The sequence below is a fragment of the Delphinapterus leucas genome, chromosome 2, assembly GCF_059928025.1.
Source record: "Delphinapterus leucas isolate spDelLeu-1000000601 "Yukka" chromosome 2, BTC_Dleu_Yukka2, whole genome shotgun sequence".
NCBI lineage: Eukaryota > Metazoa > Chordata > Mammalia > Artiodactyla > Monodontidae > Delphinapterus > Delphinapterus leucas.
Window position 1 is genome coordinate 120,696,250 of NC_143130.1, and position 16,030 is coordinate 120,712,279.

The 16,030-nt window shown below is 36.9% G+C and overlaps 1 protein-coding gene across 1 annotated transcript in view; it reads left to right on the top strand.

Annotated features, from left to right (window-relative positions):
* TTC6 (tetratricopeptide repeat domain 6) overlaps positions 1–16,030 on the top strand; it is a 196,240-nt gene that overhangs the window by 57,716 nt on the left and 122,494 nt on the right. The window contains 3 exon segments of the mRNA XM_030763459.2: positions 3,381–3,473; positions 8,254–8,463; positions 14,036–14,169. Coding sequence (XP_030619319.2) covers positions 3,381–3,473; positions 8,254–8,463; positions 14,036–14,169 — 437 coding nt within the window.

Consider the following 16,030-nt stretch of genomic DNA (forward strand, 5'->3'; position numbering starts at 1 on the left):
TGAGGCACTTGACTCTTTTTTTTTATTATGCAGTGATCCGATTTTTCCTTCTAATACTTCATGTTTTGGAGTCTGCCTTGTCTGATGTTAATATAGCCATGCCAGTTTTCTTATGCTAGTGTTTGCATGTTATATTTTCCTTCATCCTTTTACTTTTAACCTATTTGTGTCTTTATACTTAAAGTAGGTTTCCCATAGCAATCATATAGTAGGATCTTGTTTTTTCTGCAGTGTGACAATCTTTGTCTTTTAATTGGAGTGGTTAGTACCATTTACATGCAAGTATTGATATGGTTGGGTTTGTATTTATATCTTGCTATTTGCTTTCTATTTGTCACATTTGTTCGTTGCCCCCTTTTTCCTCTCTACCTGCCTTCTTTTGATTAATTTTTAGCATTTCATGCTATTTCATACTGTTAGCTTATTTACCTTTTTGTTTTATTGTTTTAGTGAGTGCTATGGGGTTTACAATATGCATATTTTAACTTATCCCAGTAAATCATATATAGTATAAGAAACTTATAGCCGTATACTTCTTTTTCCCTTCTTCTGTTATTGTGATCTCATTTGTGTATACTTCATATCTATACAAGTTATAAATCTCAAAATATATCATTTTTAATTTAAACAGTCTGTTATATTTTTTAAAACTTCAAAAAGGGAAAAAGTCTTTTTTATTTACCCACTTTTTAAATCATTTTATCATTTATTTTCATTGTGTGCATTCAAGTTTTACTCCTGCTTGAAGAATTTCCTTTAACATTTTTTGTAGGGCAAGTTTGGTGGCAACAAATTTTTCACCTTGTGTTTGCTACAAAAGTGTTTCACCTTCAGTTTTAAAAGATATTTTTTCTGGATATGGTATTCTATGTAGACAGTTGTTTTCTTTCAGTACAGGTATTCTAAATATGTTGCTTTATTGTCTTCTGTCTTGCACTGTTCTGACACGAAACCTGCAGTATTAATTTGTGGTAATTAGTTGCCAGTAATTCTTTATGTCTTTGTACTTATTGTTTCTCTGGATGCTACTAAGATTTTTTCCTGTATTACTGTTGTTTTTTTCTTTTCATTTTGATTATAATGTACTTGGTGCAGTGTTCTTTGTGTGTTTTTGCTTGTGGTTCATGGAGCTTTTTGCACCAGGGGTTTATAGTTGTTATCAAATTTAGAAAAATGTTGGCTATTTTTTGTACAAATATTTTCTGCTCTCTTCACACCCTCCTTTCTGTGACTCTAATTAAATATATGTCAGTTTGACTGTTAATTTTGTTTCAATTTTTATTTCTCTAGGTGATTTATTTTGTATGGTTTCTATTGCTATGTCTTTAAATGATCTTTTCTTCTGCAGTGTTTTCTCTGATATTTATGGCACTCAGTGAAATTTTTATTTCAGATAGTGGACATTTTATCTGGACATTCCATTTGATTCTGTTTTTTATCTTACATTTGCTCCTCAGTATGTTTACATCTTTGAAATTTATAATATTTATGTTAGAAGTTTCAAGATCCTTATTTCTTAATTCCAATGTCTCTGCTATTTCTGGGTCTTTTTCTGTTTTCTTCTTCTGGTTATGTATTACATACTCATGCCTCTTCATATGACTAGTAACTTTGATTAGGTGCTGAACATTGCAAATTTTACGTTGTAGAGTACTGGATTTTGTTTTCTTCCTTTACAAAGGGTCAGAGTTTGTTCTGTTAGGCAGTTAAGCTACTTGAAGATCAGCTTGATCTTTTTAAGTATTATTTTAAAGTATTGTCAATGTCCAGAGAACCTGTTACTCTAGGACTAATGTATGATCCGTCTGAGGTTTGTAATGAATGTATTGGGTTGGCCAAAAAGTTCATTCGGTTTTTTCCATAAGATCTTACGGAAAAACCCAAACAAACTTTTTGGCCAACCCAATACCATGTATTAAGAATGTCTGGTGGGAGATCTAATGACTCCTAGCACTGTGTGAGCTCTGGGAATTGTGGCTTCGGTTCTTTGGTAATTGCTTTTTTTCCCCCGGCAGTTTTTCTTTGTCTGGCCTCATGGGTTTCACCATTGTACAAGCAGATTGGTGTTCAGCCAAAGACTCAAGGATTCTATGCAGATTTCTGGAGCTCATTCTCTATGCAGCTCCCTCCTCCCCATAATGTGCCCTACAAATTCTACCCTCTTTGTCTTTTCCTTACTCTAATTTCTGTCTCTTTAACTCAGTGAGATACCTGTGCTCTGTGTGATTTCTCTCTCCTTGTGCTGTGGTCTGGAAATTGTGTAAGGCAGAAATCTGGGGTGATTTAGCTCTTAGCCTTTTTTGTTTCCATTCTCTTAGTCATTATAGTCTTGCACTGCCTGTTGTCCAACCCTAAAAGAGTTGTCCTTATATTTTGTCTAGTTTTGTAGTTATTTTTGACAAGTGAGCAGAAGTAGAAGCTAGTAACCTCAGTTGAATCTTTTTAATTAAGCAAAGTTAGAAAAGCAGTATTTTAAAGTACAAGGAATGCTTATATTTTGCTACTGACATTACTAAAAGGCTAGAGGAGAAAGGAACCTTAAAAAGTCATGAGCATCCATTTTAAGGATGATAAAACTGAGGTAAAGGGAAGCAAGATAACTTGCCTGTTGCTGTCAGGTCTGTGACATTACAATTTGGGCAGGAGCTGGGTCTCTTTATTCCTGTTCATTGTTGGACACTGTAGTGCACTATCTTTTTACCACTGCAACTGAGTTGAGGATATATCATAGCAATTAGCATTAGTAATGATAAAAATGACACTAACAGTTCTACCCATTAACATTTTAAAAAAATATTTATTTATTTATTTATTTGGGTGCGCTGGGTCTAATTGCGGCATGCAGTTTCTTGCCGCGTGCGGGATCTTCGTTTTGGCCTGTGGCATCTTTAGTTGTGGCATGTGGGCTCCTTTAGTTGTGGCATGCAGGCTCTTAGTTGTGGCATGTGGGATCTATTTCCCTGACCAGGGATCGAACCCGGGCCCCCTGCATTGGGAGCACAGAGTCTTAACCACTGGACCACCAGGGAAGTCCCCTCCATTAGCATTTAAAGTATATTTATATTCCTTCTCGCTCTTGGTTAGATTAAATTTTACTTTAGATTTTATCTTTCTTGCGCAGCCATTTAAAAGCAGCATTTTATGGTATCTGATTTAATACTACCTAATTGTCTTATTAAATCTGATGATATATCTATAGAGCCCAGTAATTTAAAAAGCCTTAAAATTGGAACAATAGGCACAATATTTTTATTGTATCTTTTGTTCTGTATTTCTCACTTACTGCATCATATTGACTAGCATTTTACTGCATTGAAGAATATGTCTCAGTGATTTTTAAAATTGACATTATTTTAATTGTTTTCTTTTTCTCCTTCAAGGATATTTCTTTAATGGGAAAAGTGTACTGGCCAAAAACACCGCAAGTGCAAGCAGAGCAAGGACTGCAGATAAGTATTAAGGAACCTCAAATGGTAAAGTCTTTAATAAAAAATCCTCCTTGCCTATACTGAAGTAATAGTCTGCTTCTGTTGCTTGAATGTTTATCTAGAGAGTTAAAAAAATTCTCCTCTGACTTATTTTAGAGGCATGTTTAACTCTAAGCACATCTAATCTAATACCACATTGAGAGTCTTGGCTATTATGGCTCACCATTGCTGCCTATCATAGACCTTCGGAGCTAAGGCCCAAAACTCATTTCAGAAGGAAAAGATTTTAACAATTCTTCTCGTCTAAAGACATTTAGATCTAGAAGGTAGCTGGAGAATTAATTAAAAATTATTAGCTTCTAAGAAAGCATCACCTTATTCTTTATTTACCTAGAAGAATTCTGAAAAGCATTGACAAGGGGCATATTTTGTAGAGAAATATGGACACTTGGTGACAGAAGTTTGTTTCAGAAATAGAACTTCTTTTTCATCCATCATTGGCAAAATACTTATGGGATTCAAAGCAATCTGGAACACATTCTTTGTGAATGGGAAGTGCCTCCCTGTGTGTAGAAATCCACATTTACATAAAACAAATGATGGCACGATGATCCGTCTTTTACAAAGGATTTGTAAAATGATATCATTAAATAACAAGCTCCTTTATTTCCTGAAAATATGATTCCACACACATAAAAATTCAGATCACAATTCAGTTTTAGGATAATATATCATGTTTAGAAAACGTATTGAATTTTTTCTTTTCGCCAAAAATCATGGATCCTGTAATGTTAGAGTTACTACAAATGGTTGACTACTAGAGTTTGAGATGCTTCTGGGTTGAGATCATGTATTTTTCTCCCCTGTATTCTCATCATCTGTCTCAAGACCCAGGATATATGGTACAATATGTGGATAAATCAATTTTGAAGCCTTACCACATATGCTATGGGCTTAAAACTGATATCTAGGGTAGCTGCCTCTAGGTGACACCATTTACAGGTAGATATCAAAACGTCTGAACTGTAAGTTTCTAATAGGTGTAGTAAACTGATAATACAAGATCAGTTAGGTTCAGAAAAATAGAAATCTTCATTAGTAGGATAAACTTGACTTAATACCATTCACTGAATATTCATATGAAGTATTAAGAAAAGATTATTCCATTTTGAAGGAAACTATGAAAAAGGCCAATTATCATATACCTAGCTTATACATCATCTTGATTATTTAGAATAAACATTTAAGCAAAAATATTAATTGCTTTGTAATTCTGTAGGAACCATACCCTCAGCTTTGACATTTACAAGCAATTACTGGACCTCTTCTAGTCACTGGCTTTTTAAGAGGAAGCTTCCCACTTCTTTAGAGGTATAATACCTTTTAAGCTGATACCTGGCCATGGTAAAAAAGCTCCTCTGTGGTATCTTTAATTCCAAACACATTTTTTGGGTACCTGCTCTGTGTCAGAGAACAGAACTCTATCTGTTCATTGTACCTATCCCTTAGACTTGTAGATGCTTCCTGGACTGAGATTTTGTCTGTGCAGCAGTGGCCAGCAAGCACCCATCTGGAGAGGGCCTGCTCTTTCTAAGTGGTACCAGGCACCCTACTGTTAGAGCATGGCAGCCTCAGCTGTGAGCATTCTCAGTGCCACAGGCCAGAGTGCTCTTAGTTCTTTGATGTAATTTATTTTCTTTTAAAAAAGAACATTCTTAATGCAATATCTTTCCAAGTACCCACCATTTTAAATATAATTGTTTTCGAATCATCATGGGGAATGATTTCCTCTCATACTTATCAAAAAAATCAAGGAATTCATTCATTCCTTTTCCTATGATGTGGTGAGCATTGTTTTAGACATGGTTGATACAAAGATAGAAAATACAGCTCTTGCGCTTGAGGAACTCATTGTATAGAGTAGACCAGTATATAAAGAGACAAAGTACAATACTGTTTAATAAATATTCTAAATAGAGACTAATTACATAGTAGAGAAAAAATGTATATAATTTCCTTTCATTCATTCACAAATAATTGCACAAGTTCTACAATGTCCTAAGTGCTTGAGGTATAAAAGACAGGTGAGACACAATTTCTTTTTTAAGGAATTCTCAAACTTGAAGGTTTTGAAGTACTCAAAATTTTTGGTCTTAGGATGGCTTTAAACCCTTAAAAAATATTTTAAGGACCCAAAGGAGTTTTTGTTTGTGTGGATTCAATCAACCAATATTTACCATACTAGAAACTGAACCTGAGAAAAACAGAAATTATTTATTCATTCATTTAAAATAATAACCAGCCTGTTACGCATTAACATAAAACATATTTTTAGGAAAAGATAATGTGCAAAACAAAACAATTCAGTGAGAAGAGTAGGATTGTCTCACACTTTTTGCAAATGTCTTTAACATCTGGTTTAATAGAGAGCTAGATTCTCATATCTGCTTTTGCATTCAATCTGTTGTATGTGTTCTTTTGGTTGAAGTATATTAAGTAAGTCTAGTCTGATACAGATTAGAAGGGACTCATTTTAATAACCTTTTTTTTACATAGTTATGGATGGTCGTCTTTGTTAATACACCAAAACTCCACAAGTGGTAGTTTCTTAAAGATTAGTTGCAGTGGAGAATCTGAAACCAGATAAATGAACTTATTGTGTATCATTACTTTAAAATTAATTGGTCTACCTTGCTCCTTGAACAGACCTTTAACCCCCTGCATGATTTTGTACCTCATGTGTTAATTACTTGAAAAGTATTGACTCACTGTTTTACTCCTCAGTACTTTTTCATCATCAATGTAAATGTCAACACAGTGAAAAAGGAAAATAAGCCTTAATATTATTATGAAAATAGTTCTGACATTGTAGATCCCCTGAAAGGGCCTAAACTGTCAGGAGTCTGTGGAGCACATTTTGAGAACCAGTAGTCTACTGTGTGGGCTAAAAAAAGGGTAAGAGAGTACAGTTTGGATTCAGGTTGTTTAGGTTCAAACACTGTCCTGCTACTTAGTCTCAGTATGACCTTGGGCAGGTTACTTAACTAAGCCTCAGTTTCTTCATCCATAAAATGGGATTACAAAGAGTTCCTCTACTTCATGGAGTAGTGGTGAAGATTAAAATTAAATGAGATAATGCTCATATATGTTGACAATTACAGTGATGATTACTTAGACGAATGTAATATAGTGTGATATATGCTAAAATAGAACAGGCCACAGGGTAGTGATAAGATCACTAATGGCTTTCTGGGTAGGCGAGGCTGGCAGAGTTCTGAGAGGGTCAGTTGAAGCTGGAGGATTACCCTTTCCCTCTCAAGCTTTTGAAGGGTGGAACCTTCATCTATTCAGTCTCCCCAGCTAGACCCTGGTAGATTGTGTTGAGGAAGCCAGGAGCAGACGAGGTCAAAAGAAAGGGAGTGATGAACAGTTCCAAAAGCTATGGAACATAAAATGAATGAGTTTGTCATAGGTAGACAATATAGGCTCATAACACATGTTACCCTTGTGTAGCTATTCTGCCATTTTATGGAAGGACTTTTTTTAACCCCTTTTTTACCAATGAGGAAAATGAGACTAAAAAGGGTTAAGGTAACTTGATCAAGATTACACATCTATTGATAAGACACATCCAGGATTTGTATTAAGTCCTGTCTAGTTACAAAGCTCTTACTCTTTCCCCAGCACCATTGAGTAGCTTTATAAAAACACGAGCTCTAGATTAAAGTTATGTTTTACAAAAGTATATTTCTTGGTTTAGCCATCCTTTCCTACATAATAAAGAAACTTAAATAGTATTTGGAACTACTATATGCCATCTTTACCTTTTATTTTACTTATTAGCAAATGAGTGTGCCAGAGAGCAAAGTGATACAATTGCATTTTCAAGTCATTCTATGAAATTCAGATTCTATGTAAATCAGACTGGTTTTCTCATCTCTTAATTTGAGGCAGTGCTCATAATCCCAAATAATCTTGGTTTAAAATTGGGTAATACCCAAAATATGTCTATAAAGATACTTTCTTAAAGGCTTGGTGAGATGCACATTAAGTCAGTGAGACCTTTTTTTTTTCTTCTGCGGTACGCGGGCCTCTCACTCTTGTGAGATGCTCCTCTCCCATTGCCGAGCACAGGCTCCGGACGCACAGGCTCAGCGGCCATGGCTCACGGGCCCAGCCTCTCCGCAGCATGTGGGATCTTCCCGGACCGGGGCACGAACCCGCGTCCCCTGCATCAGCAGGCGGACTTTCAACCACTGCGCCACCAGGGAAGCCCATCAGTGAGACCTTTTTAAGAAACACAAAACAGGTGTAGGAGTGATATTTTGTGAGAATTTTTCATTAGGGCTTGGCATGGAGCTGGGGTGTCTCGGTGGTCTTCTTGGGGCTTCTGTGTCAGCTCTTCTCTGAGGGACTGAAGTCATGCTTCTGGAAGAACATTTGGCTAGCAGGCATCTCATTGCTTAGGACCAAAGAACCTCAGGTTGGGCAGAGGTCATATATTTCAGTGGGCCTTGATTCTGTGTGAGTGTGGGTGAGAATCAGGGTAAGATTGGAGTCTTGTTATTTCCTTAGAGTTGTTGCATAATACAGGGGGGGTAGCAGTATTTTCTGAGACAAGGGCCAAGGAAAATAATTTGCCACGCTTCATGTTTTTCTTAAGTCAATTTGAGTTTCTTTTTCTAAATCTTCACTTACTACCTCTGCTTAATTTCAGTCACACATTTTCATAGTCATTTGTTGTCAGAGAGAAAACATTGCATAACTTAAAACTTTGGAAGGACCAATAAAAAGAGCGTATTTGTACATTTACGTTTCCCAACAGAATGTGCTTGAGAAGCTTCCTGAAGCTGTATCAAGTACTTTCCAGATTGAACAAGAGGACGTATCGGAACGGGGAGTCTCAGATGCAGAAAGCATATTATTTAAGCCTCAGGAAACTTTGGAAATTCAGTCAGCAGATGAATCAAGTAAACCTTTGGAAGGTGAACAGCCCACTGGTGATTCAAAAACAACCAAGCAGCTGTCTTTAAAGGTAAAACACTACTTATGTTGGAAACAGAGTTATGAAAGATGAGGATGTGTAGGTGTGAAGATATGGCCCAGAAAGGGCCAAGGCCTGTGGGAGGGTTCAGCCTGAAAAAAGGGCCTTATGTGTGAAAGCTGCTCATTTGGGAGAAGGGGACTTCTGTTTTCTCAGAGATTTTAGTCTCAAACCTGATTGCAACTCTGGGGAGAGAATAAAGATTTTTAAGGAGTGAGGGAACCTCAGGGCTTTCAGAAATTGACCAAGAGTCTTCCTGTTACCATCTTGAGAGAGTCAGGAACCTGTAGCCCAGGGACCTGGACTGGGTGAACTTTGTAGTCTTTGCCCCATTTAGGTTTATCCTACTCCCTGAGTTTTTTCCTACTGTGAGAATTTTATTTTATTTATAATTTTATTCCACTTGATTTATGCATAATTTTCATAATTTTACCATATTTGTATATTGCCTTACTATTATTTACTTAGTACATTTCTTTAATTTGAGTCACTTTTTGACTTGAATAAATGAGTTTATTTAAAAATAGATATATTATTATTAGGATTTTTAAAAAAGCCACTTTTTCCTGAACCACAGCTTACTATCTTGGTATTATCTCCAGCAGTCTATTCTGACACATTTAGATGGATACCCCTTCTTGCGTAAACAACTTTTCTAGTCAGCCCCTCTCCTTCTGGGTTTCCCTCTCCCCACCAATGACCATGATCCTACTACTGTGCTTCGCCCAAGGGAACTAGCCATTAACAGTTCTTCAGCTTTTGCCCCAAAATCCCAACTCTGAAACCTTAGATTTATCCATGACCTTATTGTTTTCTTGCCTCTCACAAAATAATCAGCCTCCAAGGCCTAGATTCCTCGTAAATATTATTGCTTATAATTTTTTTCTTCATTTTACAGTTGACCTTATGTCTGGATTAGTACAGTTGCCTCCTGGTTTTTATTCATTTCTCAAGTCCTACTTTCTTAGGTTCATCCTGCATGACACTAGCATACGGATCTTCCTGCAATAATAGATCATAAGGAAGATCCACAAGTAACAGGTGACACCACTGCTGTCGGGGGAAGGGACTTATGCTGTGATTGGTGAATGACTCCATCAGAAGTCATGCTGTCTTCCTAAAGCTCACATTTGGGGTATGAAGCGAAGCTTGCCAAGGCTGAGTAACCCCACTCATTGCTAACTACTGCAGGTGCAGCCTGTGTGTTAGGCTGACACCTTCTAGGTGTGGAGAACTTAGAAGGCATCTTTTAAAACAATGGCATCTTGAAAGAGTGTTAGGTTTGTGGGTACAGGTAGTGTTTTTATCTATTCTCCTACCTGAGCATTGGGACTTTGGAAATAAAATGAGGGGCAAATGGTTAGCTACTAAATGTGTCAAAGAAGGAAATGGATTTTCTGGACAGTGATTTAACCACAATGGCCTGTCAGGAATTTGAATCCCTCATTGAAAAAGTCCCATAATGTTCATTCTTTTGGTTTGCTGTGGCTGATATTAAATATTATTAAGAAATATGCAAAATTATTTATTTTTGCTAAAAACAGTCATTTCCTAAGGTAACTAGAATTTATTGAGTGCTTACCACGTTTCAGCCACTTTGCTAAGTATTTTACATATGTTATCTTTTTTTTCCCCCTGATAACAGCCCTATTATTACTCTCATTTTATAGTTAAAAAATATGAGTCATGAAGAAGATAACTAATTTGCACAGGTACAACCGTATGGCTAAGTTGTAGAGTCAGGACTTGAACTGAGGTGGTCTAATTCTGGATCCTTCACTCTTTGCCGCTTTGCAGCACTGCCCTTTTATAACAACAATGAACAGGTATCTGGTTAAGTACAAGACTCACAGTGGCAAAAATGACTATGAATGGAGTGTTCCTCACTTAACTAGGGGGAATGGTTTGATGAGAGAGACTTAGAGAACAGATTAAGAGGATTCTAAACTGAAACCAGAAGCGTTTCAAAAGGAGGAGAAGAGAATGTCTGATAAGACTTTATGGTTTATAGTTGTGGGATATTGTGGGACATATCTGAAATGCCAGAGAAAATAGTGCTGGAAGTTTTCTGACTCATCCCACCAAATCTTCACCTTGGATTTCTTTTATTTGTGGTAACATCTCAAGATCAGTCATTATCCGTGAGCTTTACCCTGTTTGGACATTTGAGGCCATAACGTTAGTCTCTAGCATCTCTGGCACAGGAATGAGGAACAGTATACTCCAGCAAGCCAGGCCAGACTGGGCGGACAAGAAAACTTCTTCTGACATCACTCAGAGAAGTGTGATAAAGGAGAAATGCAGGACTTTCACTGCTCAGATACATGCCAGACAGTCTCATTCAGCAAAAAAAGTAGAGAATTTAATCAGTTGTTACTTTATTGACCATTTCTATCCTTAGAAGCTCATTAGTATGATAAAGGTTATTAGGTCTCTGGTCTAAGTCATGACCAACAAAAGGAGAAATTAGATAATAGCGACTCTGTGAAGAAATGACTGACAGAAGAACTGATGAGAGGATTGTTGAGCATTTTAGGAGGGAAAAAGTCTGTAAAAAAAATATATAGCTAGCACATGCCCTGAGATTCTAAGTAGAAGGAAGTTTCAGAGATGTGGGATACCCCAAACCCGCTCCCCGCAACCCCGCAAATTTTCATAAAACAATTTTGAGTGATCTATTGCATTCAGAGTTTTAAAAGTATACAGAAGATGAAAGAAGAAACACATATCCATAGATAAACATAAAAGTGGCATGTGGCTATAACAATTATATCAGGAGAGCTAAGATCCAAAATGGGTTGAGGCCTGTGAATAATGCTAAGAATAAGAAAGTATTTTTTGGTGTTAGTTTTGGAGCAAAGAGAGAAAAAAGGAAGGATAACCCTGTCATTATGGATGAATAGTGTGATGACAACGGATGACAGAGTGGTCTTAATTTATTTTTGGAGAAAGGTTGAGGTTTTAAATAAACAGAACTATGACAAAGAGAAAGGGAAGCTGATAAAATGGTACTTTGCTTCTCTTAAATCTGACAAGGAGGATGATCCTTAGTTTAGAAAGAAGAGAAAAGAATTGAAAAAAGAAACTTGAAGCCCGAGATTGGTAAAAGATTTTAAGAGTTAGCTTAGATATCTGATCCTGTTGGCTCAGATAGATAGGTTTAAGCCTGCTGTGCCCCTGTCAGCAGCGGCTTTGAGGAGCTGCTGCCATGGGAGAGGTGCTAGGAGCCTGGAGACTGGCAACTGCAAATCTGAGTTGGGTTTTTTTTTTTTTTTTGCGGTACGCAGGCCTCTCACCGCTGTGGCCTCTCCCGTTGCGGAGCACAGGCTCCGGACGCGCAGGCCCAGCGGCCATGGCTCACGGGCCCAGCCACTCCGCGGCATGTGGGATCTTCCCAGACCGGGGCACGAACCCACGTCCCCTGCATCGGCAGGCGGACTCTCAACCACTGTGCCACCAGGGAAGCCCTGCAAATCTGAGTTTTATTTTTTCTTTTAAGAGTAAGAGTTATGGTTTCTGTAATGTGTGCACTGACCTTGGACAAAACTCTGGAATGATTAAATGAATCATTAAAATAATTGTGTTTGAACCCTTATAAAAGGAAGGAGTAATCACCTGGAGCCAGCATGGGTTCCCTAAGGGCAAGCCATGGAAGACCAACCTTATTATTTATTTACTTTTTTGAGAATTACTAGAATGAACATAAGAATAGTGTCAGACCTGGGGGTCAACACATGAGTATCATGGGGAAGAGCCTGGCATACCAGAAAACTTAATAAATATTAGTTATTGTTATTATCTTTTGGATTTCAGCAATCCATTTATGAAAGCCTCCTGATGACAATTTTGTAGACAAGACTACAATTGGGTGAACTGCCAGGTGGATTTATGACTAGTTATGCAAAGGGCAATTAGTCATGAAAGTCCCTAGTGGACTGTTATAGGGCTGTGTCCAATTCAGCTTATTTTCTGATAATTTGGTTGAGAATATGGAAGATTTACTGATTGGATTTGCAGGTAATGTCCAAAATGTGACTGGTAAGATTTGCTTGGTCAGACCTCAGGTGAAATTTAATTGGGATAAATGTATGTATGGTTCTTTCTTTGGTTCCACAAACTAAGTGCACAGATATGGGATGGCATGACTTAGAGCAAATGTGGACAAGGCTTCACGGTTTTAAGTTATAATTTAGGTTTGTGATAGGAAGACATGTGCAATCATAATTTGCATTGATTGATGATTACCCTAAAAGAGGATCATCTTTCTCCTGGTGGATCTGATCACATCGCACCTCAAATATTGTGTTCAGATCTGGGTGTCCAACCCCAGGAGAGACACTGACAAATTGGAGACTGGAAGAGAGTGCTCAGGATGACAAGAGTATTTCAAAACCATGTCATGTAAGGTAGAGTTGAAAGGACTGGGGATGCTTATGTGGGGGAAAAGAATGCCCAGGGGAGTCAACTGTATTCAAATATTTGTCTGTCAAATGGAAGAGAACCAGATCATTCCTGTATGATCCTGATGTTTGAATTGAGACTGGTGGATGAAAGTTGTTAGGCTCAGTAATAAACAAACAAAAATTCTAACAACTTGAAAGATTTCAAAGAGAAAGTGGCTACCTTTGGATTTATCTAGGTCCTCTGTTTCTGATCATGTTCAAGTCGGGATGGATGGCCTTTGGTGGAGATAATATAGAGGAAATTCAAACATGAACTGGATGGTGAGACGGAATACCCGTACTCTGAGCTTTCCTTATTCATCATCACTTCCTTACCAAAGACATTGCAATAGCTCTCTGCTTACAACTGCATCGAGCCCAAACCCTCTACCTAATTTAGAAGAACCTCCCTTTATCTGGCCTCCTTCTATTTACTCAGTCATTCTCTGCTTTCCCCAAGGAACACCTCCCTGCTTTCTTCCTTAACTCTAGTCTCAAAAAAGGACAGAGCAACCCACAGAGAAAAATATCTTTAGATGAACTATTGCCATGAATTCTGCAAATTTCCTAAGGAATCTAGGAAAACAATACTCCTAATACCTATAATGATTAAAAGGCAATTATTTAAGAGACAAAAATGCATTTGATTTTTCCCAAGCAGTGGAAATAGAAAACAGTAAAACTGTAAGAGGCATAAATTGGTAAACATTGTTCAAAATAGTTCTATAAAGCATTAAAGGTCATTTTGGCTTGTGCTTGCAACCAGCAGTCATGCCAAACTTTAAGTAGCTAAAGGTAAGTTCTATTAGAAATACCAATCAAGAATAGTAGATTTATGGAGGGAAAAAAATCTTATATTTTTCTTTAATAGTTTTAAGGAGGTAAATAGAATATTATGAATAAATATGATACTAATATTTTTATTGCTATGAAGGTGTATATGGTAGAATTTAGGAAAAAATTTAGAAGAACATATCAACTCCACCTTTAGGATTTATATTCTGTTATAAAATACACATAGAAATTAGGAGTTTAAAAATACCATGCACCATTAAATAGAGAGAAAGATCTAACGCTTGGCTACAGCTTTCCTTAATGGCGCATTTTATGTTTTTTCCAAGGTGAAATCATCAGAATTGTTGCAAATCAAAGGAAAAGAAGTTAAGCGAAGGCGGAAAAGTAAATTAGGAATTACACAACAGAGACAAAGAAAGGTTTCAAAGCCCCTGTGTGATCAAAACCTACCTAAAAAAAAGTAACTTCCTTAACTTTTACAAATTTAAGTGTCTGAAGAGAAGTTATTCAGTAGTAGCATTGATACCTGAAAGTGTGTTTTTAAAGGAAAACTAAATGTTTCAGGAATTTGTGTCGAGATCCAACTTAAACCTTCTCACAGGAAGAGTTGGTGGCAGATAGTACAGTTAGGGATATGTATGTTGTACTCCACACTTTTTTTTCTTTTCTGGCCATGCCACGTGGCACGTGGGATCTTAGTTTCCTGACTGGGGATGGAACCCATGCCCCCTGCCTTGGAAGTGTGGAGTCTTAACCACTGGACCCCCAGGGAAGTCCTCCACACTTCTTTCTACTCTTTTTTTTTTTTTTTTTTGACCAATATACTTAGTTTAATGACATAGCAATAGCTAGAATAAAAATATTAACATGTTAGATTTGATATTTTTGGTCACTGAAGTGCCTGATTTGGATTAACTGCTCATTATATTCGTTAATTTTGTTATGATAAAATAAAAGACAACCCAGCACAAAATGTCCATAGGCCAGTCGATTTGGAAATTTAGACGGCCTTATTTTTCTCTGCTATCATTTCATGTTTCATTCCCATCCCCCCACATATTTTCAATAGGGTTTCTTTTTACACAGGGGTGCAACCATAATTTTGAATAATACTGTGTAAATGCAGTTTAGGTTTATGGTCTATCTTTTGCCAGTCATCTTGTTGAAACTTATTTTCTCCTTATTTTTCCACTAGGTTTTTATGGGTTGGTTTATTCTAGATTCTTCTTCATTTAACTCTTTATGGGGGCTTAAAGAAGCTTTAGTTATTAGCTTTTGTTGTTGCTTAGGGCACTGAAAAGTGTGCAGGACATGGAAGGCAACCTTTTTATGGCCAGCCTAAACTTTGTAAATGGATATGACTCACAATTTAGTAGCTGAGAGTAGACTCATGGGAAAAGAATTCCAAAGTTTATGAAAGAGTCAAATTGGCATTTAAGTGACCCTGTACATGCCATTGCTTATCTGCATTGCTTTAAGCTCATTTAGTTAGCAAGATTATGTATTAAAACAAATAGTGACAGCAGACAACAAGTATTTTACCTTCAATAAATAGTTACTGTCAGATTATCAATGAAGCAGAAACTTCTTGATTTTTTTTTTCTAAAAAACCTTGCATTTAGTGCATTAGGCAAGTAGTGTGGCCACACACAGAGAGAGTCTTTTCTTTTTTATGTCTTAGTGTTTCAAAGAATGACAAATAGTCCTGTTTAAGGAGAGTGTGCTATAAAAACACACAGCCTTTCTTAAGCATGCCAAAAATATTTGTAGATCTTCTTGATATATATAGTACTGTGTTAATTCATTTACTGTGTTAATTCATTAAAACTGAAATCAGAAATCACCATTATAAAGAAATAAGAATGAGGTGCAGAGGAATAAAAATCGGATATTTAAAAAGTTTATATGATAAAAGAGAATTTTGGAAAATCTTTTATTCACTGCTCCTTTTTCTTAATCAATTTTTAACCTAGCTTTTCTCACCAGTGACTAGCTTCCAAATTAAATTGTTTCCTTAGGAATTCAGCCATCCCTTGAAAACACAGTGTTATTTAGCTCAACCAAGGGAGATTCACTTGCAGATCTATATTATTAGAGTATGATGGGAACATAGGAATTCATATTGGTTCTGATGCTTTTTTAAGGAAAAAAGAAAATCTGTAATGTAATCTCAAGAACATTCCACTAGCCAGGACCTGTCCCAGATAGAATGAAGATGTAGGTGAGCTTGACATCAGAACTCACCTTTTTCTCTCCTCTTTTTCTTCCCAGTCCGTTCTTAGGAACCCTGAGTGCCTGGGGTCTTTGGCTTCCTGGAGACC